We start from the raw sequence: 26,820 nt of genomic DNA, 5'->3' as shown, positions 1-26,820 counted from the left end.
CAAGGTGTGAAGCCAGGGTTTCGGGTGAGCTCATTGTGAAACCTGGCCCCACCTTATCATGCTAATTCCTGAGTTTTGTCAAAACTCCTAAACACAAACTTAACAACGTGGTGTATGCTGTACAGTGTAGCGAGGAATGCTCAGACCTCTACATTGGAGAGACCAAACAGCCACTTCACAAGCGCATGGCACAACATAGAAGAGTCACCTCCACGGGACAAGACTCAGCAGTCCATCTGCATCTTAAGGATAAAGGACAGTCTTTCGAGGATGTCAATGTTCACATTTTGGACAGAGAGGACAGATGGTTTGAAAGAAGCCATTTATGTCCACTGTGAGTGACCATCTTTGAACAGAGGTGGTGGTTTACGACACTAACTCTCTGCCATCTATAATCAAGTTTTGAGTTCCCTCCCCAGACGCCTTAACGCCCACTCACATCCTGGGCCATCTGACCTCAGGAAATCACATGATAAGGTGGGGCTAGGTTTCACAATGAGCCCATGCGAAACCCTGGCTGATTGGGACCCACACCCAGTTTCACACCTTGGCTCAGGCGATTAGAGGATCATCAGGGGGTCCTTTTGTCCCTCTGTGGGGGGATACTCCCACTAGGTTTATATCTGGGACTCTCCACCATTTGACCTTAGAACTGAAGAAGCTTCTCGGATGAGAGGTGAAATGTCTTCAAGCAACTTAAAGAAGTCCAGACGCTTTTCTTTGCAAGCTCCTTTGACTGTCTAAGGTCTTTCACTGGACGGGATCAAAACATTTCCCTCATAAAGAATCCAAGTGGACAAGAGGGGCTCATCTCTTTCATGTATTTTTAGTCTTCTTTGATGTCTAAACATTTGTGCACAAGCATTAGACCTGAACGGTTTCTCCCCAGCGCTGACTTTCTTGGGTTTTTCTTCTATCTAAGCCGCTGTGTTTCAATTACACTGTAATCATCTGTGATGTTGTGTTTGCCCATCACTCCAGTGGATGCCACCTCTGATGTGTGTTACTGCTTGCCACATGATGTAATCAAGGGCAACCTGAAAGAAGAACAGCGACAGGATGCAGCCCTGCCAGATGTTGATGACAATTTTAAAGAAGATACCGTGGCTGGATTCCATCTTTACGTGGCAGCTTGAACACAGGCATTAGCTCTTGAAAACTGGAATAAAAGCTGCTGGAAAACGTTAATAGTGCAGGACACTTCTGGTAGATCTGTGAAATTTTTCACGTTAATGACTAAATCTGAGAACGTGTATGTAAAGTCAAATAATGAACAGAGGAAATCATCATCAGCCACTCGGTGTTTCATTAAAACATTAAAATTACACTCAGACATCTTATCTATTATGGACAAAACATTAACTTTGTACAGTGCATGATTTTTGGCACACAACCTCCTGTGTTGTTTTAAAAGCCTGCATTCATTTGCCATAAAATGATAAAAACATTACATAAAATAAAAAGTTCTCCGAAAACACACAGTAATACTGACATACAGCTGCAACTACGGCTTCAGTTAGTCCTCGTTAAAAACGTGGCGTGATCTTCATCTAAGTAACGATAATGGAGAAACACAAAACTAATTATAAAAGCAGCCTTTAGTGAACACACTGAGCAATCGCTCAAAGCGCTCGTAGGCTAAAAACGAGCCTTCACATGAGCAACAACAACAGCTGCTTGGACACAGCTGTAAAAATTACAGATTGTTCATAGAAATGAAAAAAAAGAAAGAAGAATCTCAAGAAAGATTGGTTTGTGTGAGCCTTCATGGAGATCAGTGCAACAAAAGAAACAAAAAACACTCCACACAAACATACTGTGGTACATTTCAAGCTTGCAAACGATCACCTGGATGTTTGTCTGTCAGTTTTAAGGTTTTATTATCAGGACACAAAGTAGTTGTGGCTTTAGCAAGTCTTTAAAATTAGGTAAATACAACCTAATCTGACCTACAAAACATGACATATTACACTTTGCCATTAATAATTAAACCAAAACGCAATCTAAGTACACCCTTAATGTTTCCAATGGAATTCAGGGGGTGGGTACGAGCCAGGTGCTGCTAATCAAATGCACTTGACTAAATGATCATCAGCAATTGTGAGCACCTCTATAAAAGCAGACGTTTTATTAGTTTGGAGGTCTGGAGCAGTTAAAACAATGCCAACGAGCACACATATCAGCAGCTGTCTTAGAAAAGCGGTTGTTGCTGGTCATCTGGAAAAGGTTACAAGGCCATTTCCAAACAACTTGAAGGACACCGTGCTGTAATGACAAAGATTAATGTGGAAAACATTTTACACAGTGCTTAGTCTTGCTAGTAGTGGACTTCCCAGCAAATTCAATTCAATTTTATTTATGTAGTGCCAAATCGCAACAACGGTTGATCAAGGTGCTTAATTCACCCCGGAGCCAGAGCGTTGAGCGTTGCTCAGAGCAAGTGTAAAAAGGAGCTACATCTCAGACTCTACGGGCTTCAGTTAGCGTGTTAAAAGTTAAAGTTCATGAAAGCACAATTAGAAAAAGCCTGAACAAGTATGGTTTGTTTCAAATTGTTGCCAGGAGAAAGTCTTTCTCTCTATAAACAACATGGCAGTACGGCTTGGGTTCGAAAAGATGGATCTGACGAAATGCCTTCGAAAGACGAAAACGGAGATGTCTGCCCATAATGTATTGCGCCACGTTTAGTGTAAAGCAAACACAGTATATCAACATAATGTCAAACATGGTGGTGGAGGGGTGATAACCTGGGCTTGCTTTGCAGCCACAGCGTCGACCACAAACTCCTCTGTATTCCAAAGTATTCTAGAGTCAAATGTGAGGGCATCTGTCCGACAGCTTGGCCCAAACTGGGCCATAAAATAGGACAATGATCCCAAGCACAGCAGCAAATCTACATCAGATGGCTGAAAAAGAAAAAAAATATCAAGGTGTTGCAATGACTCAGTCAAAGTCCAGACCTGAAGGGTGCTGCTTCAGCTATTAGGCAAGCAGGCGCACGTAGGTCTTGCGGTTGAAATGTAGCGGCCGACCTGCGGGCGCTGCATTTTTCTTAAATGAATAATGGCACGGTGTAATATATCATATGTTGCTATTGATCTAATTTTAAAACCATGGACTGATGTTGCTTTGATACCTCAGAGCCTGGCGCCGTATCAAGAACTTCTAAGCAAGCCAACAACAGAACAGCTGATAAAGAAAACTGGGTTTTGTAATGATAAAGGCAGAGTCTCTGTCTTAATCCAAGTGAGATGTTGCGCCTTATCCATAAATGTTAATGCACTGAAACTATTTTGTAGGAAGCAGGGGTCCAAAATGCCTCATCACTCTACAAGTTTCAAGACCGGCTACAGGAAGTGTCTGATGGGAGTTGTTGCTACCCGAGGAGGATCTACAAGTCACAAAATAAATTCAAAAGCACACGTACTCTTTCCGGCTAAAGTAAACAGCTCTTGAGATAGCCTGTTTACTCTAGCCAGCATACCACTGGGGACTTAGGTGAAGCTCACACCACATTTAGAGCAATTAAATGAAGACATCCTGGTAATTCAAAAGGGTTCATAAATGTTTTTTTCTAACTGTATACAGTAATGCCCATTAACATTCATCCACTGATGTCACTGAAGCTCAGTTTAAACATCTTCATCTTCTGTTTGACCCCGGTGTCTTTCTGGAGCCCGCAGCTGGTGGATTTTGATGAGGTCCGACTTGGGTAGATTGCTGAAAAATACGAACCTTTTGATCAGTTGTCAATCATTTTTCACACAGCACAGGTCATTTTTAGAGATTAAAAGGTAAAGATGGATAGCGGGAGGTTTAAAAAGAAGAATATAGGATCTTGAAAAACAGTGAAATCAAAAATACTTACCTGACAAACTGACATAAAATGATTTCAGGAACAATAACAACAACAAAAATCTACAATTGGTCTACTTGCGCACATCAGCCTCCACAGAGAAAACGTCAAAGGATATCAAGGCTAACATCACACAAATACATTACCTGGTGTTCAGAGGTGTAATGAAGATAAATTGTCGAAGATGCTGCCGCTCTGACAACTCCAGAAGCAGATCCAGACAGATTCTTCGATTGTGCATATCCTGCCGCAACAAAAGAAAGGGAACTGTTAACTCAAGTGAGTAAAAGCCAAACCCCGTAAGCATTTTCTACTGGTTACATGCGACTAATGTGTTTTCTGTGCACTCACCATGTAGACGTCAAACTCGTCGAGGCATCTGAAGGGCGACTCGGTGATCTCCCACAGTGAGAGCATGAAACAAACAGTGGAGAAGGAGCGCTCACCACCGGACAGCGACCTCATGTCACTCACACCATCCTCCTCCCTGCCTGGAGGCTTTACCTTCAGTGCCAACAAACTTGAGTGTTACTTATATTAACTGTGCTCCTGGTTTGCTGTAATGTAACAAACCTTTCTGGCAAACTAGAGAGATAAGCGCGTACCATGATAGAGAGTGTCTCGTTGTTGTGGTCAAAAATCATAGATCCACAGCAGTTCATCTTTATTAGGAAGTTATTGAAGTATAACTTACATCTGACAGACAGGGACCTTCAGGAAAAAGAGAAGAAGAAAAGTTTTAGCCAAAAGTACAATTTTTTCCACGTCAATGAATCCTTATATTATATTTTTCTACCGTGCAAGATCGTTACTTACCTACGCATTATTTTGTATCTGTTCTGCCTGTCTGACATGATGTTATCCAGACGATCGATGAACCTCCGCAAATCTCTTACTTGGTTGGTTTTCTCTCTGTAGAGAGCGAGGGCCTCGGCGTACTCCCTAATGAGGTCAGAGGGAAGAAATTGGCATAGCCTAAATTCTTCTCAATTCAGCTTTCAGTGTGCACATGTAAAATGAGGGCAGGAGATGATTTAGTGATGGCCAGCAGGCAGATCTGATTAATCCGTACAGGGGAAGAGACAGTCCGAAGGAGATGAGCTGAAACTCAGTGAGCAGAAGCGCGCCTTTTTATTTCTTGGGAGATGAAATCCAGGGAAAATGATGGGTTAGAATGAAGATGGAAGATGTCTTTGAAGACGCCTTTAAGTAAATAAGTTTTTGAAAAAATACAGTTGGTCTACAGAAAACTAAGTTAGCTTTTAAATCTGTATGAGTCATGTCCATTTCCTGATCGCTCCGATTAAAGATCTTAACATCTTTCAGCTCTGCCGCCCGTCATTTGAATAGTGCAACCCCCTCCAAACTAGATCGCAGGCCTCCTGTAAACACTCCCTTTCACCATTGCTGCCATCCTTCTGTCACAAATCACCCCTGACACTCATCTCCACCCACTCCACTGTGTCTGCACTTTCCTCTTTACCTTGTTTGTGCACTAAACATTGCTTTGGATGATCTCCAGGTATTTAAACAGATCCACCTTCACTACCTTTACTCCCAGCGTCATCACCATTTCATTCACACACACATGTATTCTGTCTTGCTTCCTTACTTCCATTCCTCTTCTCTCCAGAGCACACCTCCACTTTTCCAGGATCTCTTCCTCCTGCTCCTTACTCTATAGATCAGTGTCATCTGCTATCATCATAGTCCACAGAGACTTCTGCCCGGTCTCATCTGTCAACCCCCACCTTGAATCCATCCGTTACTCCTACTTGAAGTTTATATCTCTATAGTTGCTACAGCTCTGCACATCAACTTTGCTAATGAGTCCTATAAGGGTAATACTACTATACATAATTAAATTAATATTTTTACTGATGCATAAGTGTCTGAGAAGGATTTAACTGTTGCAGCCGGTTGAGACAGAGCTTTCTAAAATATTATCTATATGATAAGGTTGATTTTGATTACAAAAAAACAATATATTCCTTTATCCAGTACAACAGCTAAGTTCCATCAGGTCTAGGTTTTCGATGCCAATAGCGTTCCACTTGTCATAGGTGTTAATAAAACAATTAACACCCATGACACATTCAGAAGTGCTTCTAACACTGCACCCTCTATAAATACGTAAATAAAGGCAAGATAGTGAATACAAAAACACTGTTCGATCTAAAGTAAGACACCACCTTTAAGTGTGGTGACAACAATTATTAGATAACAATAATTATTCAATGTAACGTTGCACCCGATTAATGCAGAGTTATTTTTGCACCATGTGCGTCACAGCCGTCGATGCGTCTGTGGTGGTGCGCCTACGGTCTTTAACACCGGAGGTCGAGAGTGCGTGCAGGCGACCGAGGAGTCTATTGTTTACTTCAACAACCCGACTCATATGTAGCAATCTATGATAGTCATCTTTGATTAGCAGAAGCATAAGGGCAAGGAAAACAATAGCAAATCATAACAGTTGCCTGTTTCATACGTCTGGGTTGTTTTCAGCTGTTGTTTTATGTGTAAAAAGGGGTTAAAGTGGATTTGTCAGGTGTAGCACTGAGAAGAAAAATCACTTAAAAATGAGATAAAAACTTGTACTTCGAGCTCCAATAGATTTGTTTTCTTTGCATACGGCTGCGATCAGCTAACATGTGCCATTGCTGCTCTTTTTGGATTTATCTGAATTCAACAAGATAACAGAGCAGCTTAAATTTGATGTCTGCTACTCTGGATGTAACCGGACATTGACCATGAACAACACAGGCTGCTGTGCACTACTCCAACATTGCTGCTTTACTGTAAACTTCACCACACTGCTGCAAACTAACCAATTTAGTATGCACTGAACTGGACAGTCTAGTATTGTAATGCAACCTTTGACTAAAAAAAAAATATTATATTTCAATTAGTTTTTCCAGGTTTTCCACAATATGAAAAAAACTAACCTGAAATAATGTATTAAATGTAATTAATCTTGCGTCTTCCTTACATCTTTCATCATCTCTCATTTCTATTCAGTAAAATTTTCACACGTGAATGTTTCTTTTCTCCCTGGGAGACGCAGCGTCTTTATTTCTCGTGCTGTTTGAAACATTTGAATGTCAACAGCAATAAATGCTACTCCGTTTATATCCTGAGCAAATACAAGTAAGCACAGACAGAGCAGGCAGCTCAATACTCAATTGCAGTAACAACAACTTTATTGACATCTGCAGCATGAAGGCATCACACCAATGAGAAGGAAAAAAGAAGGTGCTGAGAGGATATGCTGGCTCAATTAAAGTTCCTGGACCATCGTTCTGGATGGTTCTGGTCTACTTTAACCATGCCTAATAGTCTATTTAGGTTAGCTAATAAAACAAGTCAGCTCAGGTGAAAATCCTTGGCTGAGTGGGGTGCCAGTTTAGGTCTAGGGGGAAACTGGGGTTAATATATATTATAAGTACCTTAAGTCTGTACACAGGTACAGTACCTGATTAGATTACCTACATTCTACCAGTTTTATACATACAGTTTACACATGCACTAACATGATTGATGAATTAGCTCAATAAACCTTTGAGTTTTAACTGTTAAAATAATTTCTGCCTCTGTTGCTGAAAGCCTTCAGTTTCTCACCTGACCACCTGCTGCTGCTCGCCGTGGTCGCTTTCGTACACTTTGATCTTCTTATTCAGTCGAGTGATTTCTGTGTCGATGCTCTTGGTGTTGCCGACCACGTGCTGCCGTTCAGGACTGATCTCTATAGCCTTTGCCACGTATTCCTGTCGTAACATCACGAGACTTCTGCTGACTTTCTTTGATTGAATTCACCGAATACCGGCTGGCGTGAATAGCTAAACTGCAGCTTAACTACACCGTATCATGCTGAAAAAAAAAAAAAAAAACTTCCTACCTGTAGCTCCTCTTCTCTTTGGGCAAGTTCATTTTTCATGCCTTCAATGTTGTCGTCATGAGCCTTCACTTTGTTTTCTAAGATTTTCAGGTTTCGTTCATGCTTGGCACACTCCGTCTCCAGTTTCAGCTGTTCATCCTGTAGATCAAGAGCACAAAGGTTTGGAAGCCTGCACAAAACAACAAGTTGTAGACCTGAAACTGTAAAACCTCTACTGCACCTTAAGGGGCTCTATTTCCTCTAGAAGCTGATCAATCCGGTCTCTGACAGATGAGTACTTGGAATCTGAGTCTTCGGCTATTTTTCGCTGCTTGTCGAGTTCTGCCTTTGCTTCTTGAACACTTTGCTTCTCTGCCTCGATTTTCTGCTGATTCTCTTGGGCAACTTCTTCCTGCACAGTTTAAAACATTCAGAAACACTTAACCTGCATAATTCATGGCAGCGGTTAGTTTATTACGCAACAGATAAAAATAAAAACTGAAGTATCACCAGTGAGCTGATGTCATTAATTTGCTCCTCACTAGCAGTCACCAGATCAGTTATTGCTGCTTTGACATGATTCACAGAAGCCTGCAACGAAGAGAAAATAAATGTAATCTAATGTTAATTAAAAATCACATTAATCACACTTTTCAGCACTGATTTGCCAGCATTAAACAGCAACTGGAACATAGACTTTACATAAAAGATGGATACATAGTAGCTTATGGATTACTGTTTGCAAGACTGGTTTTTCTGTTGTCACCATCTTGAGGTTTTGTTTTTTTTTATACTAAACACGTCCAATGCTAACACTGAGCAACTATCTTGGTTAGCAAGGTACATTAGTAAATCACTGTAAAACTGAAAGGGATGCTAACTTGATTTTTAGTGAGGGGAGTAAATAGCCACAATCTATTGTGGCTATTTAATATTTGTATTTACAATACAAATATTGTATTTCTCAGCAATTACAAACTCTGTGTAAACAATCCTGGCATCAAAATAAAGCTAACACTTGTGAGATTTCATTAGAGGTGTAAATATTACAGCAGATGTTACTGTGTCAAAGCTACTGAGGCTGGAACACTAAGAAACTACTTTTTTTTTTTTTTAAGCATATAACCCCTTTATGCTTTAGTTCACATTTGACTCCAGAAAATTAGTAACCAACATATTCAGCCCTAACACTGAATTCACTGTCAGCTCTTTAGCTTTCTGCTTTAATTGGAAGCCAGAAACCACAAAAAGAGGAGACAGACTGCAAATGCAGAAAATGAAAGGAAACCCAAACAGCTTCAGGTGTATCTTTTTACTGACCAGTGTTGTCTTCATGGTCAGGATGGTGTTGTTAAGATTGCTCTCCATATTCACAATGTCTTCGGTGACAGAGTTTACTTGGAGCTGAAACCTGGACAGCTGAGCCTGGTAATTCTCCAGGTCTGAGTCCAGCATACTGGAACAGACAGGATACCACAAACATAACATACCACATCTATGAAGTCACATGAAATTGGGTTTGTTTTTGTTTGTTTTTTTGTTTTTTTTTTGTTTTTTTTTGGGGGGGGGGGGGGCTATACTCAGGCACAATTTATACTACTGTCATTTCCATGTGACATAAAGATCCAGTTTGAGCATTCAACTGGGTGTAAATGTGAAAGACAGTCACTCAAACCTTGAATAGTTTCCAGTGGTTACCTTATTTCAGTCTCAATGTCCCCACCAAGATATTTTGCCATGCTGAAATCAGACGTGTAATAACGGTTTGGATACACCTGATCCCCCTCAACAGTGAAGGCTTCACGGCAGTTTTTAGGTGGACGGCAGTGCTGCATGACCCTCCTTGCTTTATCTTTTTCCTGAGATCAAACAACAACAACAAAATGCAACATCAATCCTAAAGCACCACTCTAGGCAGCATAAGCAGGTCTTAGTAAGACACTTACTTTGATTATGAGGATTGATTCTATCCCTCGCATATCAATCAGACAGTTGATAATCACTGGGCTTGTTGCTGTGATTATGTCCATTACCGATGGGTACTCCGGATGATATGCTTTCCTGTGAAACAGCACAGAGTGAAAACAAAACATGCTTAAAAAAAACAAAAGTTTCAGAAAAACGTAATAAGAAAAAGAAAAGAAAATCTCACATAATGCCGACCTTCCATGAATGTTGTACAGTTTATCAGAGAAGGGGCTGACGATAATCTGTGGCCTGTTGCCCTTTGGATAAAAGCGAGTCATCAGCTCCTGGAGGACCGCCTCGTCTTTGTAGTTGTCGCAACAGAACGCCTTCACGAAGCTCCGCAGACAGCACTCCACAGCCACAGCTAACGAGGGATCCTTTAAACTGATACATGCCCCTGGGAATAAACACAGACTGTCTGCTTCAATATATCAAAAGTAGAAAGCTTTGAATTATTTAAATGTTAAAGATGTTTATAAAAAAGGTACAGCGTTTGCTTTTTTGCGTGAAAGAAAAGAACATTAGACATATGTCTGTACAGTAAATACGCAGCTGCAGCTAGAAACTCGTTAGCTTAGTTAGCGTCAAGATGAAAACATGACAAAAACTAATGCACGATAATGAAAAACTATGATGAAATGTATTGACGCTTTTGTCCGCCAATAAAATGAGATGAAAATGGACGGATCAATCAGAACAAACTAAGTTGTTCAGAAAGGTGGGACAAGTTGGGGAGTGATCCAATCAGAAGTAATCTCCTTGTGCAGTTAGGTCAGATTTGATCTGCCCAGGGGAAACGTACAAGTTCTCGCGCTCTCAGTTTCTCATGAAAAAGCAACAAAATGTCAACACTTGTGAAGAAGAGAGAAGCAGGACACGTTTCACATTTGATGTCAAGGAAAATAAGATGCTTTTTAAACCATGTGGGGCAACTCCCTGTCTTTGTGATGTGCTCCATTTAAAGTCTGAAGTCAGAGTTTTCAACTTGTTATCTGTACTGCCACTGTTGTGTGCTTGTGACTTGCCATACAGAGATAATCGAGCACACTATCCATGACTTTTCTTCAGTCATGCTTTCAAGCACAGAAAAACGACCCCTGCACTGTATTATGACTACTAGTGAATGGCTCTACCTCGCTACAAGTTGTCTAAGGAATGCAGGACCTCGTTGCTGTGAGGCAATGACGCTAACAGGGCACGTTTTCTTGATCAGAGAGCTTTAGATGTGATAGCTGACAGATGACTCACTTCTTCCTGTTTCCAGTTTCCAGTCTCTGTTCTAGTCAAACTGGTTATTGGCGCTTGTTTTTAATTTAGTATGCAAACATTAGAGTTTTATCAATCTTCTCATCAAGAACGTTAACAAGCAGATCGTATTGAAGTGAAAAGTCAAACAAAACAAGTCTGAAAATATTTTTATCCAAAAAAACAAAAAAAAAACAAAAAAAAAACCTGAAAATGAGTGTTACCTATTGGACCAACAGGTCTCTTGAGGAAGCGTCCCGTGGCATAAGCCTCGCTAATTGCACTCATCATGTCAGGCACCTGGTCTCCAAAGCGCTTTAGTTTGTTCGATCGACTGGCGAGCAGCTGATTCTTCCTCTTTAGTTTGGACTCGTATGAAGCCTGTACGTTCCTTTCCTCCAGTCTGGTAAATACAAAGAGAGCAAGATCATAAACTTTCACTTCCCTGACAATATGTTTACACCAGAGCTGATTTACTTTGTTATACCTCAGCTTGTCCAGTTCTTCCTTCCCTTTGAGAAGCGCCTGATGTTTGTTCTTGATGTCTTGATTCAGGTGCGTGCACTTATTCTCGAGCTCTGCAAGCTTCTCTTTCAGATTACTTAAACTCTTCTGCCGTTTCGTGTATTCCGAGTCTCCCTCACTGTTCAGACTCTTACTGAAACAGAGTAAAAAAAAAAAATATTGAAAACAAATACATCAGCTGTATTAACATCAACTCTTACTCCCCTACCTTGCTTTTGCCTTGTTAAGCTTCTCCTGGAGAAGGTTTTGCTCTTGTTCCGACTGTTTCAGCTTGTTTAGAGCTCGAAAATAAACGACCTATTGGAAAAGATTGTGACATTAACATGACGTCAAATATTTCTCTATGCATAAATAAATAAATGTGCAGATTAACACAGCGCCGTTTGTCAGCGACTACCTCCTGGTCCTTGTGTGCTTTGCTAATGATCTTCACTTGTTCTTTCAACTTAACATTGTCCTCTGATAGAGACTCTTGCTCTTCTCTCAGAGTGTCAATTTTGCTTTTGATGCATTGAAGCTTCTTCTCTAGCTGTATGATCTTCGTCTGAAGATGAGAGAGACAGAAACAGGTTTTTAAAGACAATGCCTGAAAATAATTACCAGCAGGATAGAGCCACTCCACCCCACAACCTCAGGATATCTACTGTAAACACAACCATGCATTATGTGAAGGAAGGACTTTGAGTTTATGCAGAGATGAAGGTCTGAAGTGGTCTGACATTTATAAATAGGGTTGTATATTTAACAGAAAAGAAACACTTGTGACTCACCTGACAGAGCTGAAGGTTATCCTTGGGTTTGTAATTATTTTCTTCCTTTTCAATGTCTTCCTTCAACTGCTTTAAGAGCTGCTCCTTCTCACTCACCTGAAAGAGATAAAAAAAACAAAAAACACATTTATTAAAAATTGCAAGCTCTATCCAACCAGCAAATGTTGCGTTCAAGCCTCAAGATCAAGTCTTACCAAACACCATACCATCGCCTTCTTCAGATTCTCCAAAACAACCTTCATTTCACTGAAGGATGCAACATTTTCATATCGTTCCTTCTTCTGCAGGAACTCTTGCTTCAGGTCCTTGAGACACTGGACACAAAAGCATTTTAAAATATGTTTGATTTATGTAAAAATCAAACGCTACTCATAGATAAACATATAAGCTGCAACTGGATACAATTAGGGTTCCCAAATAAAAGGCAGAAAATCAAGAGAAACCCCAAAGAAGAAGATGCTTTTAAAACTGTCAGTGTTTAACCAGAAATAAACAATGTAAATAACATTTCTCCAACGTGTATTTGCTTTATAATCTCGCTTGATGTGCAACATCAACGTTCAGCGGTTTGTGTGAGGAATGCCGTACCTCCTCTTGCCTCTCAACCTGCTCCCGCGTGACCATTTTAGTGTGTTTAATGTGGATGTAATCTCTCTTCATCTGCTCGAGCAGAGTTGCTTTCATGAAGAACTACAAACGAAAAAAAGCAGAAAAGAAAGCACTTATCAAAGTGAGCTTCATTGCAGGTGTAACCTTTAAATCTTAACGCTTTTAGCGAACGTGGCGTTACGCTACCTTATACTTGTCTGTTTCACTTTTTGAATGCAGGAACTGCTTGCTCATTTCTTGGCTGAGAATGGATACTGGGTTATCCAGCTGGAATACACAAGCAAATATCCTGTTAAGTCCTTTAATGTGTATGATTGTGCAGGAAGCAGTACAACCTCGGGGCATCTACAGGAAAAAAATTTAAAAAGTAGCAAGTACCTGGATGTTAAAGTGGTCCAAAATGGCCGTTAATTCCTCCTTTTTGTTTGAGACGAGATGTCCTAAAAGAGATAAAATGCAAGTAAAGTGGTTTGAACCTCTGTTGCCCTTTAAAAGAGGTTATAACTTACATGCCACTCATTGGAAAATAATAAGATGGTACTGTACTGTGTTCATAATTCCTTAAATTTGGACAAGATCTCCTACACCACTGGCCGATATCTAGCCCAAAACACGACGGAGCCTCCAGTGTGTTTTCCAGGCTGTAGACACTCACTGTCTACACTCACTTCACTGTGACAGGTTTTTAGCTAATAGCTCTTTGTGAATCTTGTTGGTGCATAAATACTAATTTATGCCTGTTAAACTTGGTTACTTTGGTAAATTTTTGGGTAGATTCAACAGAAGAAACGTGAATAAATTCTGTGATTTTGTGTGAGAATGTAATAATAGTGTTATAATAATGTTAGTGGCTTAACATACAGAAGAACATTCTTCTGAAAATGGTCAGGTACAAGAGTGAACATGCATACTGGCACATGCACTTTAAGTTCCTTTTATTTATAAAATGACATTTACAACATAGGAAAACCAGCGGCTGAAAGCAGTGCCATGCAAATAAAATATATACAAGTTTATAGAGAAAATTCCAGACTGAGAGTAAAGAATGTATACAGTATTAGGAGGTGACAGTGTGGCTGAAGTGTTTGGTCTCCACTCCCAACTGTGTCTGGTTAATCTAAGATTTCCAGAAGGTTTCACAAGACTTGGACCGACTCACAGAAAGTTTTCCAGTCACAGCATCTGTGGAAAGTCACCTGATTTGCTTTTCAGCCTGCAGGTCCGGCATCCATCACTCGAGAGCCGATGTTCAATGGTGATACTGTCGCCGTAAACATCCTTTTTGTAAGCATCTGGCCCTCTGTTTCTCAGCTTTACTGTTATATCTGCAGTACTAGAAACCAGAGTGTATTTAACATTGTTTTAGTGACATTTGCTAGTAAAGAAATCTGAAGCATTTTTAACACTAAAATAAAGACACACGATTTATTACTGAGGGACGATATTAGGATCTATTACTTACTTTTCATTGGTCTTCACAAAGTCTTTCAGTGACATTCCTCTGTTCGTCACAGTGGCCTTTCCCCCGAGGCCTACAATCAAAGCGGTCAGGATAGCGCTTTTTCCACCTGAGAGATAAAGCAGTTACAAGACAACAAATTAAATCGGTGCATGTAAAGCATCTTACAGACATGCGGCGCTCGTCAGTGCTAGAAAACTATGCAAATGATTGTAAATGATGCATCGACTGAAAAAAACAAACAAAAAAAGAAATCAGGGAGCCGTCTTTGAATAAACAAATTTTCAGTGAGCTCAGCATTAAACAGTTCCTTACATAAGCTGATACTTCACCTAAAATGAGTCACCCAAGTGAGCAATAAATGATAATCTTGTAAATCCTGCAAAGTATTTTTTCCAGTGAAAGAAATCTAAATGTTTACAATGTTTTACAGGGGAGTTTGTGTGGCCTTAAGTGACAAAATAACAAAGCTGGAGAGGGATGGATCAAATGTTCTTGTGTAGATAACAAAATTGGGTGTTGTTCATTCACTCTGCATTGTTAATCCACAAAGGGTGACAAGGTTTTGTTCTGGATTTAGGCCTGAAGTCTAAAGATGCCATTCCTTCCTGATATATTAGAAGTCTGTTATATCATTTTAAAAACAAACTCTCGATTTGTTAAGTACGACTGTTCATCATTAACGCAATGCAGAGATGGTCGAGATGATCTGCTGAATTTCAAACCAAGCATCAGAGTGGGGAAGAAAGGTGATTTAAGTGCAACATGAATGTAACATGGTTGTTGATGTGAGTATTTGAGAAGCTGTTCATCTACTGGGACTTTCCCCACACAATCATCTCTAGAGTTTACTAGAGAAATATCGAGCGAGCGGCAGTTCTCGCGTTGATGTCAGAGGTCAGAGAAGAATAACTGCACTGCTTAAGGCAACAATAACTCAAATAACCACTTGTTACAACCACGGCGTACAGAAGCACATCTCTAAATGCAGAGCATGGCAAGCCTTGTAACTTACAGTAGCAGAAGACCAGACTGGGTCAGCTGAGAACAGGAAACCAAGGCTGGATGCATCAAAATTTGAATTCAGGCTCTTGGTGGTGTAATGTTGTGGGGACTACTTTTTTTGGCACACTTTGCTTAACTGAGCATTGTTTAAACACCTCAGCCAACCCGAGTTTTGTCGCTAACCATGCCGATCCTTGTATGACCACAGTGTACTCATCTTCAGAAAGCTGCTTCCAGCAAGATAACACAGGATGACAAAAATCCCAAATCCTCTCAGTTGGGTTTCTTGAACATGACGGTGAGTTCGAGGTACTCAAATAGCTTGTACAATCCAAAAGCACCTTTGGAATGTGGTGTAATGAGAGATTCATATCATGGACCTGCAGCAACTGTGTGATGCTATCATGTCAACATGGACCAAAGGTGAGAGGAGGTCCAACCCCAAACTAGCATGCTGTAGCTAATAAAGTGGCCAGCAAGTGTTTCTATAGGGAAAAGAAAGCTATACCCAATTAAAATCACATGTCAGACATGACAACATCCAGGTACAATCAAGTGAAGGGAAAGCTCTTACTTCCATTGTGGCCAACTATGAAATTCACGTTTGGCCCAAACTGGAACGGACCAAAAGAATGATGGCACATGAAATTCTTCAGAGTGATGCTTTCAATGAGTCCAATGTCACCCTAAGAACACAAGCAGAAAACGATATTTAACCTTTAACGAGCCGGGAGGAGCAAAGACAAAACTTTGTGTGGGTTTTAATGTTGGGGCGAAATACTCACTGTAGAAAACTGAGCGAAGGCCTTGGAACAGATCCCCTGATGACTTGGGTTTGCATCATCTGGCGTATGTTCGATACTCGCAGCTGCGACTTTGCGGCTCTTGAAAGTTGTTGCTTCAGTGATCACTTTGCCTTTTCTCTTACTCATTTTGGAACAAGTCACTGTCAACAGAGTTAACATGACAAAGCAAATGAGACACCATTATTTTTAACTCCCCCTATAGCTCAGCACTGTCAGCTTAAATGAAACTTTCACTCATTTTGCAAACTGATACGTTTTTAATTCTACTAATGCACAACCAGAACAACTTTTCTCGTTCAGTCTTAATCTATTAAACTGGGCAGATTTGAATGCTTCTATTAATAAGTGTGTCCACCTGCAAAAGTCCTAAATAAGCCATCAGTATTAGTAGTAGTTCCTTGTTTAAATTTGCAATCAGAAGTGTAAATATGTCAGCGAGACATGCAGCAGTTTGGAGACAGCACCAAAAATGTATAGGGAAGCTTACACAGTGGTGAAAACTAATTTCTCATAGAGTTAGCATGTAAAAATAAAGAAATATGCATTTTGACTTGAAGTCAGGAAGCCGCCACCTAAACTAGCAGATTCAGCGGCGATACAAATAGATGATCAGCAGTGCAACATGTAGCTAAGCGTTTTGCTTCCACATGCAACTCTACATAACTACAGGCACCAGCAAGCCGAGCTACGCTGCATCTATAGGTCACAATGAGCTGGATCTGCTATGCCAGCTGCACCAACATGTAAGAGCCTCTGAGCTCAGTGAGAAAACAGTTTCCAAAAGTGCACACCAAAGTCCAGCTCTTTGTCTCACAACCCCCCCTGCAGACCTCCGCTAGAGCTCAGCTCTCGTGGATCACGAACAATATAGCACCTTGTTAGAAGTCGCCTACCATCGCTCGATCTCGTGGGAAGCCTTCAAAAATATTATGATCACGGGAAGAGTGTGCGTCGCTTTACGACTTCCTGGTCGTACGGTGTGACTGCGTGGAAAACGAGCCGCTGCCGTGACAGTTGTGGGTGTGATTTCGGTTCTAAACACGGAACACGAAGCGTGCAGCGTGATTGGCTCGGCATCATTGCTCGGCACCCACCTGTGTGCGTGCGTGGCCGTGTGCGTGCGTGCGTGCGCGCGCGCGCGTTCAAAACAAATGTAACAGTTTTTCCCGTTTTGTTTTTGTTTTGGCTGAAAATAGAAAAGCCGGGGGAGGGAGAGAGGAAGTGGAGGGAGGGACCGGGCTTTAAATGGTGCTGCATGTGGAGTTAGACTCTATATTTTATTTTATTTTATTAAAAAAAACGAAAAGAAAACAACAACAAAAATACAAACACATTGATCTCCGGGAGGATTTTGTGTCATGGCTCATCGAAGCCTTTAAAAGGCGTGAGTGCACGCCCCCATGTCCTCCTCCTACCGGATCCCAGTTCAGTTTAACGACAGGAACAAGATGAGACGTGTTGCCTGCAGCAGACGTGGTGAGAAAAAAAAATTAAGCTGAAGATCCGTGTAACACATGTGAAAAAGAACGCACACTAAACTGTGAAGCGACGGGCACTTTTGGTGACAAAAGTCTTAAACTACCCTTAATTTTATTTTGCTTGCAATACGCCAGGAAAAAAAACAGACCTGAGCAATTTATCTTCAGACTTTCTGAAGGTTTTTCAAACGTTTTCTTTGGTCACCTCATGTTTTCTTTTCTTTTTTTTCTTGATCTATGAGTCATTCAAGCATTAAAAATAGTCCCGTAACTCAAGCTTTGAATCAGTGTTGGTGACACATCATACACAGCTTAGTAAATAACCAATACTGAATTGTATCTTTAGGCACTTAAGGCTAGTAGACTGTTTATTTTTGCACCAACAAGATGATTCCCAAAGACCTATTCGCCGAAAACTTAGCATATCTATGCAAAGTCTGTAGTATTTGTTAAAAGATGTTTGTGGTGGACAAAAACGTTTCAGGCCTAAAACTATCAACAGCAGACAAACAGTGAAGGTTACACATCTAAGCGTTAAGAAAAGAGTGAGGAATCCAAGTTTGACATTTTTGGTTCCAGTGGTTGTACAAAGGAGGTCCGGAGAGAGAGGTACAACAGTGAGTGTCTACAGCCATCTGTAAAACATGTTAAAGCTGCATTTCAGCCAGTGGTGCTGGTGGTCTCTTAGCATCAGATTTTGATCCACAATACAACACCATCTGCGTCTGATTGGCAGCAGCTTTATTTTTAAGCATGACAATGACTCCAAACACAGTGCCAGTGCAGGAAAAGCATACCTGGATAGACATCTTTCACCTGAATAAACTTAAGTTATTGGATATATCTTTTAAAAATGTTGGCATGTTCTGCAGATGGACAGTAGATGGCACCGAATGCCAGTGTTGTGAAATTTAAATGATCTGCTTTCTCACCTGATCCTGAGTGTGTCTCTCCTCATCAGGCTGCCTGAGCTGTCTTTATGTGTAGTTTTTAATGTGCTAATAATGAGATGGGTCATTAAGTCCTGTGTATGACCGGTGGCGCCAGTGTTCAGCAGCCTCACCTCTGTCAGTGCGCCCCAGGGTGGCTGTGGCTACAATGTAGCTTGCCATCACCATTGTGTGAATGTGTGTGTGAATGGGTGGATGACTGGTTGTTTAAAGCACTTTGGGGTCCTTAGGGACTAAGTAAAGCTCTATATAAATACAGGCCATTTACCATATAGCTTGTTTGTTTTGTAAATGAACACCACCAGTCTCACTGCAATTCTGTGGCCTGATTGAAGTTAGATTAAATTGCACATTAGTTGTTAGTAGATCACAGTAGGTTGTTTCTCTCTATCATCATATTTGTTTTTGTTCATCTGCTGTTGTCAGTTAAGTGAGCGGTTAAACAGTCCAACAAGTGAATGTTTTTAAGAAACCTGAGACTCCTCTGCCTTTATGGCTCCTCTGCAGCCCAAGACATACAGACCTGAATAATAATCCTCTTCTTATAAGAATAAGCAATGAGATAAATGCATAAGTAAAATAGTTGAATGCACATGTGGCCAAATAATCATCTGGTGTGTTTAACAACTTTTCCAGTTACATTAGAAATTACTGCAAAGTCAGTACAGATTATATACGTTTTGGTTGGTTAATGGTTAGAAAATAACAAAAATTGCTATCTCATGGAAATTATGCAAAGTGTTACTTTGTTTCTCTGCTAACAGTTCTGACATAGATGACTATAACACAAAAATGCATCCACCATCATCAAAATGTAAAAGTTGCATTTTAAAAATAAGGAACTATATCGATCCCACAGTACATGGCGTTGCAGCAGTTGTGAAGTCAGTTCAGTCTTATTTTTATAAAACTGAATATAATTCAAATCTGTATGCTGTTGAAATCACAATAGCATCGCCTTTTCAGTTATTTATATTGGAAGTTTAAGATCCTACAATAATACAGAGAAAACCCCAACAATCAGATGACCGCCTGTGAACAAGCACTTGGCAACAATGGGAAGAAGAACCTTCCACCATAACCAGGCTCAGGGAGGGGCTGCTATCATTAAATGCAGAGTGGTAGTAACCTAGGCCACACTACAGTTTAGTACAATTTAAGTGCCTTTAAAAAAATAATGGACTGAAGTTTTTTTTTTTTTTTTTTTTTTTTTTTTTTCCTTAAGTCTTAAGACATTTGTCTTTACTATTTTGCAGATATGTTTGATGTCTAAGCTTCAAGATGTGTTCAATTCCCGGGCTTCCAGCACCAGGAACAGAAATCTCTGTTCTCATCACGAGGGTGAACCTGAAACCCAACTGTGGTCTTGTGGAATTATGGGTAAACATGGATGATGAGAAGAAACACATTTACGAGCAGATGAGAGAGGAAATTCAGACTCCTCACAGGAAGTTTTCTGGATTAGAAGGGAAACCAGGGGATCTCTGTCTGGTCTGCATCAGCGAAACCTGGCACAGAGCTCGGATCGTATCGATTGAAAGTCAAACATACAGTCTTTTTCTAATTGATCAGGGGCAGCCCCACATTGCCACAAGTGCAGTTTTAGCATGGGCTCAAAATGATAGCTTTCTCCTGCCTCCTGAAATTGAATGTTGCATACTTGCAAATATCTTGTCCCTTGAGAAAAATTTCCCTCATAGAGCTACAAAGTTTTTGATGTCTCTGCCTGGGAAGAAGTTTAGGGGACTCGTTCAATATGTACTGATGCCGGATAGGACAATTCTCCTTGACATACCAGTTGTTTCAAAGCACATGTGCAAGTCTAGAGTTGCAAAGAAGATCCCAGTGGAGGAATTTAAAAATATTGTACTGAAATGTCTAAATTTGCCCAATGATGAGTCTTCTGAGGCCTTTGATGTAACACAGGAACAGAGCCTGAATGTTAGCAGCCAATTTGCTAAACATAACCAATACTTTTACCCAGAGCTGCTTACTGACATTTTGGAAACGGTTTATGTGACTGAGGTAATTGATCCAGAAAATGTTTTTTGCCAGCTTGTTATTCTTTCAAAAGCAGTGAAGATATTGTCTGAACAGATCCATCAACACTATGAAGAGAGCTCCAGTTTTGGAGAGGAACTTCCGCAGAGCTGTGGGGATCCATGTGCTGCTAAAGGGACAGATGGCAGATGGTACCGCTCATTACTAAAGCAAAACATTGAGACCTGTGATGGTGCTGTAAAAGTTTTTCATGTGGATGAAGGAAAAAATGACTTGGTGCCTGTTGAAGACATCAGGCCACTGGCTGGCAAATTCCTGAGAATGCCAGTTATCACATATCGTTGTTCTCTAAATGGAATAAAAGAAAATGGCAGAGAGTGGACTGCAGTGCAGACAGATTTGTTGAAATCACTCCTGCTGAACAAGACTGTGGTGGTGACGTTTGACCACTATGATGCGACTCAAGATGTCTATAATGTTACACTCTATGCAGCTAATGCTACCTGTGTCAACAGTTCTTTTCTGGAGAAGGCAGACTTTATTCCCCTGTCTAAGCTTGAGCAGGATTTAATTGTCCAGAATGAATCTCTTAACTCATCCATTCTCAGTTTACTTGAAGATGAACAATGCATGAATTTACAGAACAAAGTCCATGTCATTCCTGATGGTATACCGGAGGGAACTGCGCCAAGCTCCAAAATCAAAACGGTCAATGGTGGACAAGAGTGTGCATCTCCTTCTTGTAACGGTGACATTTATACGAAAGCAAGCTCTGAACCTGCAGTAGATTGCAATGGGAATACTGCATCAAGTTTCTGCTCTGAGTTGCAAAGTGCTTGTCATGACAGTGCATTCACTGTAGGAAGTAGTGTCACTGTAAAGGTGTCTTGCATTGAAAGTCTACAGAAGTTCTGGTGTCAAATAACAGAAAATGAGGACTCCCTCAGATGCCTTATGCAAGATCTGCAAAATCACTATTCATCCGCCCGCTCTCAGCCACTTATTCAGTCCATCTGCGTTGCCCGTAATCCAGATGATAACATGTGGTACAGAGCAAGGATCGTTGCTAATAGCAATTCACCTGTTGTAGAGGTGAGATTTATAGACTATGGTCAAATTCAAAAGGTCCCTCTGCAAGATGTGCACCCCATTGATCCAGCTTTCTTGCGGCTAAGTACTCAGGCTTTCCCATGTTGCTTATTCAGTCTGAAGAGTCCTACTTATCCCGTTACCACTACTTGGAATAGCGATGCCTTAGCAGAGTTTCACAAGTTTGTGGATTTAAGTGCGTCAACAGACAATAGTTTGAAATGTGTTGTAAAGGCAGTGGAATCTGATGAAGAAGGTCTGCTGCTTAATATGGTAGACATTCAGACTGCATCTGGTAGTGCACGCGAGCTTCTGGATAAGAAATGTGCACAGTCTGAGGCACATCTGCAATCTCCTCCACAAGTCACATCTGATGTGTACAATTACTCCACATATAATATTGAGGTGGGTGGTAAAGAAAATGTGTGGATAACGTCTTCAGAGACTGTCAATGACTTCTACTGCCAACTGGACAGGAATGCCAAATTGTTTGACAAATTGATGGAAAGTGTTGCACAACTCCTTAGCGAGCCACAGCGCTCAGATCAGACTCTTGGACTCAATAGCTTGTGCTTTGCGAGGTACACTGATAATGAGTGGTACAGAGGTCAAGTAGTAGCAATAACTCCAAAGCACAAAGTGCACTTTGTGGACTATGGGGATACTCTTGTAGTCAGTGAAACTGATATCTGTCCCTTTCCCACTGAAGTGAGCGTGGCCAGGTCATTTCCAGTGCAAGCTATTCCCCTCGGACTGTTTGATGTCCCTGCAGAATTACCCCAGGAGGTCAACCAGTGGTTTGCAGATCGTGCTGTTGGCCGTAGTTTCACCATTTCCGTGGCAAAAGTGGAAAATGGAAAGCTAATTGTTGAACTGTATGATGGCTCAGTGAGTGTGAATATGAAAGTCAGAGAGAGGATGGCTAAAACTAAACAAAACAAAATAACCGATGTCAATCAGCAGACTGACCAGCACCACTTTAACAGCTTGAACAAAGGCTGTTCAGCACAAGAATCAGTATTGGTGGAGACAGCAGGACAAAATGGAGTCCATGGTAACGATAGGATGTCTGCTGCAGATGATTTAAAGGGGAGTTCAAAATCCACAGCTAATGTCGCTTCACCACGGATTGAGCATGCAACGGTTTTGGATGAAGGAACAAAACCCATAATGCATGTCACTCTTGAAGACAAAACTGTGGCAGAGACTTCTGTTCAGATTTGCCACAGTGACTCAGACACACAGCACTCCAATTCTTGCCTTGAGAAAAACTTGACCATCTGCATGTACAATTGGCCAAATATTTCTCAAAAACGGATTGAGGACGTGTACGCTTCCTGCATTGTTGGACCACATTATTTCTGGTGTCAGTACAACACTGAAGATCTCAACATGATATCAAAGCTTGCTCAGGAAACTGGGCAAATTCAAGACGCAGTTTTTCCTGAGGTACTGGTGCCTGGAAGTCCATGCCTTGCTCTCTTTTCCAGTGACAACCAGTGGTACAGAGCTCAAGTAATTCAAAAGACTAACAGTACTCTCGATGTTCTATTTATTGACTATGGAAATGAGTCTGAAGTTAGCATTAAAGATGTGAGGTCAATACCCCAGCATCTGCTGGAGATTCCTCCTCAGGCATTTCTTTGCTTTCTAGATGGCTTTGAGTCTGAAGGCTCCTGGGACGATGACGTGTATGATGACTTCTACAATCTTGTGGTTGATAAGCCGCTCAAATTGACAGTCATTAATAAGGAAAAGTATTCAGAGATGGCGGTTCCTCAATATGCAGTGAATATTGAATGTGTTAAGATGTTCATCAGTAGCTTAGTGCAGGAAAACAGGAAATCACTGTCAGGAGAAAATTCAGAGAACCAGACTGATCAAGCAGAAAGTTTCTCCCAAGGCATTCAAACTGAGAACAACACAACTCATTTAGATGCTCCCAAAGGAAATGACAATCTTTGCATGTACAAAGAGCCGCAGCTTTCCCAAATCGATGCAGAGACTGTATATGCTTCTTGCATTGGGGATCCCTTTTACTTCTGGTGCCAGTATGCCAACACAGAAGGTCTCCGTGAAGTGTCACAGCTTGTTCAGGAAGCAGGAGAGGCACAGAAGGACACGATGCTCCATGAGACTCCCCATCCAGGGAGTCCATGCCTCGCTCTATATTCCAGTGACAACCAATGGTACAGAGCCCAAGTAATTGAGAAAGCGGACAGCACACTGCATGTTTTGTTCATTGACTATGGAAGCGAGTCCGAGATTGACATCAGGAACATCAGATCATTATCCCAGCCTCTGCTGGAAAAGGCTCCTCAGGCCTTTTTGTGCTGCTTAAATGGATTTAAGGAGTCCGAGGGCTCCTGGAATGACTCAGTTTACGATGACTTTTACACTCTTTTGATTAATAAACCACTTAATCTCAGAGTAATCAGCATAGGAAACCACTCAGAGGTTGGTGTTCCTCAGTATCATGTTGAAATTGAGTGTGAAGGAGTGGCTGTGAACACACTAATGCAGAAATACTGGAATCCGGTTACAGAAGAATGTGTTGATGCTGAAAGCCATCAAACAGAAAACCTCCCACAGGGTGGTCAGACTGAACCTGATGTGAAACAAATTTGCGTTGCAGAAGAAAATGTTTTTAAATGCATGTACAAAGAGCCGCGACTTTCCCCCAACGATACAGAGATGGTATATGCATCTTGTATTGCGGGACCACATTTCTTCTGGTGTCAATATGCCAACACAGAGGACCTCTGCAAAGTGTCGCAGCTTGCTCAGGAAGCAGGAGAGGCACAGCAGAAACTGTTCCCTGAGACTCCTGGTCCAGGCAGTCCATGCCTCGCTCTGTATTCCGATGACAACCAATGGTACAGAGCCCAGGTTATTGAGAACGCTGAAACTTCACTGCATGTTGTGTTCATTGACTATGGAAATGAGTCTCAAGTTGACATCGGTGATATAAGATCACTGCCTCAGACTCTGTTGGAGAAGGCTCCTCAGGCCTTTTTGTGCTGCTTAAATGGATTTAAGGAGTCTGAGGAGTCTTGGGATGACACAGTTTATGATGACTTTTTCAACCTTGTGATTAATAAACCACTCAGACTGACAGTAATCAGCATTGGAGACCACTCGGACATCACTGTTCCTCAGTATCACGTTAAAATTGAGTGTGAGGGAGTGAATGTGAACAAACAAATGCAGAAATACTGGAAAGGAGTGGCCAGAGATGGTGCCTTGGCAGAAAGTGTGGAATCAGGTTAGTAGACTGCTAGTTAGTGTTACTGAAATGACTGAAAGGTCCTTTGCTAGTTTAGTTTATCTTGACTTTTTTTTTTTTTTCTCAGTATACAAGGATGAAACCAGTGCCAAGGACGAAATTGACGAGGCTTAAAAGCTGTCAAGTGATACGGCAATCGGTACGTTTAATACATAAAGGTCTCTTTTTGATAAATGCTTCTTTTTTTTATGTATTATTAATAGCAACTCACAAATGAATTATCTATCAAAAGTAAATTTCCAGAAATGGAGAATTAATGACAGCACTAAAAAAAAATCTTTCTTTCTTTCTTCCAGCTCTGGGGAGCCAAAATGTGTCTGATACGTTGTTTCAATATGAAGTAACAATTTGTCTTATTACATTTTTTATTTTTATATTTGTCCCAATAAAGTGTTTACATAGATTAAAACTGGTTTGTTTATTTATTTTCATGGTTTCTAAACATTTGAACAGATAGTTTTGCAGACTGCATTGGCTGGCAGATTTGCAGCTGCTTAGCATTTGTACTCTGATTAAAAGAACAGTAATGCAGACTTGGAATAAATCTCTACAACCAAATCATCAAGATGAATGTATAAATAAAAGGGATTTAGTCTTAGCTTTTATAGCTTTTAGATTTGTTTGGATTTATTGTTATAACAGGTTATAATATTCTTTACCAGGTCAAGTCTCTAGAAACTCGTACAGAGTCATATTTTTGTTTTTTGACAATCCTTAAAGATGGTTTGATTCCTAGAGCAGTTTTCACTTTTAATCCAAAATGACTTGCATTTGCTTATAATAAAGATTTGAGCATTAACAATTGGTGCTGTTTAATTTTTTTTTTTTTTTCTATGGATATTTATTTGGCATTTCATTTATGAAACAACGGTCACTTTAAGGCACTTTATGTCTTAACGTAGAATCTCTGAGTGGAAAACTCAAACTATCAGTGCTGGCTCATGGGGTATTATCTAAGTAATTTTTGAGATTGAAAAAAAAACTCCTTACAGTTTAGAAACTTCTAATGGGAAGAAACGTTGAGCAGAACCAGGCTCAGGGAGGGGGAAGCCATCTGCTGCAACTGTCTGGGGCAGAAAGGAAAGAGAAAAAGGGCACACACAGAGAGATGAGACAAAAATCGACTGTGGCATGAAAATTAACATTAATGACATGCTGCAGTGGTGTATAAACACCTGGGGAAGAAATGCTCGGTGCATTTAGGAAGCCCCTCCACAAGCCCAAGCCTTTAATGGCGAGATGTTCAGGCTGAACCAGCCCTAACTATAAGCTTTATCAGAAAGGAAAGATTTCTTTCCCATTACGTGGTAGCACACTCCCGGTGCTCGCTTGGAAGTTTGGGGGGTTGTTTTCGCTGTAAAAAGAAGTTTTCTTCCCACGCACAATGGACACTAATGTTTTTGTCACTTTTTATGGAATCAAACTCAAAGTAAGGTCAGTACTTCCACGCTTTAAACGCTGCACGCTCATACTCTCTCCCGCACTGATATATTATCCATTGTCGATCTGCACACAGCTGTTGTCAGGAACGTGGCACTCGCTTACGTCACTGTCATGAGACACTCTCGCAAGAAAATCAGGGTTTTAGTAATGCAGTAACGCAGCGTTCCTATGGGAAAGTAACGGTAATCTAATTACCGTTTTTGCAATAGTAATCCCTTACTTTACTCGTTACTTGAAAAAAGTAATCATATTACAGTGTGTTACTGCCCATCTCTGGAAGGGATACATGTGTGGCAGGTTCAAAATGACTAAAGTCAAGAAAAAATGTACTGGGGTAATAAATGTGCTTCATGTAGGCCCATTAGATCTGGGAATTGTTTGTCAGCAGATGTGGAAAACCAGTATAGAGTCATGAATGTGAATAAAATAATGTTGTAACTAATAAAGCAATTAATT

General features: G+C 40.7%; 2 protein-coding genes across 6 annotated transcripts in view; one reads left to right on the top strand and one right to left on the bottom strand.

Annotated features, from left to right (window-relative positions):
- Positions 1 to 830: 830 nt before the first annotated feature.
- smc6 (structural maintenance of chromosomes 6) overlaps positions 831 to 26,820 on the bottom strand; it is a 26,371-nt gene continuing 381 nt past the window's right edge. The window contains exons 2-28 of one of the 5 annotated variants that reach the window (XM_040041922.1): positions 25,912 to 25,988; positions 16,097 to 16,257; positions 15,886 to 15,997; positions 14,310 to 14,415; positions 14,044 to 14,180; positions 13,226 to 13,287; positions 13,034 to 13,114; positions 12,827 to 12,928; positions 12,433 to 12,552; positions 12,239 to 12,334; positions 11,866 to 12,012; positions 11,677 to 11,765; positions 11,431 to 11,601; positions 11,168 to 11,346; positions 9,894 to 10,095; positions 9,677 to 9,791; positions 9,429 to 9,589; positions 9,051 to 9,186; positions 8,241 to 8,321; positions 7,972 to 8,142; positions 7,752 to 7,889; positions 7,475 to 7,620; positions 4,673 to 4,798; positions 4,462 to 4,567; positions 4,208 to 4,360; positions 4,003 to 4,100; positions 831 to 3,720 (exon numbers count right to left, since the gene is read on the bottom strand). In XM_040041922.1, the coding sequence (XP_039897856.1) occupies positions 3,633 to 3,720; positions 4,003 to 4,100; positions 4,208 to 4,360; positions 4,462 to 4,567; positions 4,673 to 4,798; positions 7,475 to 7,620; positions 7,752 to 7,889; positions 7,972 to 8,142; positions 8,241 to 8,321; positions 9,051 to 9,186; positions 9,429 to 9,589; positions 9,677 to 9,791; positions 9,894 to 10,095; positions 11,168 to 11,346; positions 11,431 to 11,601; positions 11,677 to 11,765; positions 11,866 to 12,012; positions 12,239 to 12,334; positions 12,433 to 12,552; positions 12,827 to 12,928; positions 13,034 to 13,114; positions 13,226 to 13,287; positions 14,044 to 14,180; positions 14,310 to 14,415; positions 15,886 to 15,997; positions 16,097 to 16,243 (3,270 nt within the window). In that variant the 5' untranslated portion in view covers positions 16,244 to 16,257; positions 25,912 to 25,988 and the 3' untranslated portion in view covers positions 831 to 3,632. Of the gene's footprint in view, positions 3,721 to 4,002; positions 4,101 to 4,207; positions 4,361 to 4,461; positions 4,568 to 4,672; positions 4,799 to 7,474; positions 7,621 to 7,751; positions 7,890 to 7,971; positions 8,143 to 8,240; positions 8,322 to 9,050; positions 9,187 to 9,428; positions 9,590 to 9,676; positions 9,792 to 9,893; positions 10,096 to 11,167; positions 11,347 to 11,430; positions 11,602 to 11,676; positions 11,766 to 11,865; positions 12,013 to 12,238; positions 12,335 to 12,432; positions 12,553 to 12,826; positions 12,929 to 13,033; positions 13,115 to 13,225; positions 13,288 to 14,043; positions 14,181 to 14,309; positions 14,416 to 15,885; positions 15,998 to 16,096; positions 16,258 to 16,908; positions 17,138 to 25,911; positions 25,989 to 26,820 lie in introns of those variants that run through there. The other 4 variants (XM_040041923.1, XM_040041920.1, XM_040041924.1 and 1 more) reach the window with 4 other exon arrangements.
- LOC120739927 (tudor domain-containing 6-like) lies at positions 17,471 to 25,439 on the top strand. The gene is made up of 4 exons (XM_040041919.1): positions 17,471 to 17,593; positions 19,802 to 24,900; positions 24,989 to 25,060; positions 25,218 to 25,439. Exons 2-3 carry the CDS (start codon positions 19,827 to 19,829, stop codon positions 25,033 to 25,035), a joined length of 5,121 nt encoding a protein of 1,706 aa, XP_039897853.1. The 5' UTR covers positions 17,471 to 17,593; positions 19,802 to 19,826; the 3' UTR covers positions 25,036 to 25,060; positions 25,218 to 25,439.

This window comes from Simochromis diagramma, unplaced genomic scaffold (assembly GCF_900408965.1).
Source record: "Simochromis diagramma unplaced genomic scaffold, fSimDia1.1 OVJJ01000304.1, whole genome shotgun sequence".
Taxonomy (NCBI): domain Eukaryota; kingdom Metazoa; phylum Chordata; class Actinopteri; order Cichliformes; family Cichlidae; genus Simochromis; species Simochromis diagramma.
This window is presented reverse-complemented; position numbering and strand designations above follow the sequence as displayed.

What these genes read in the sequence shown, in the direction of transcription:
- LOC120739927 (XM_040041919.1), top strand. Translation starts at nt 19,827, where the DNA reads ATGTGTTCAATTCCCGGGCTTCCAGCACCAGGAACAGAAATCTCTGTT. An exon ending in GGCAGAAAGTGTGGAATCAG is followed by an intron (nt 24,901 to 24,988) that starts GTTAGTAGACTG and finishes TTTTTTTCTCAG; the next exon opens with TATACAAGGATGAAACCAGT.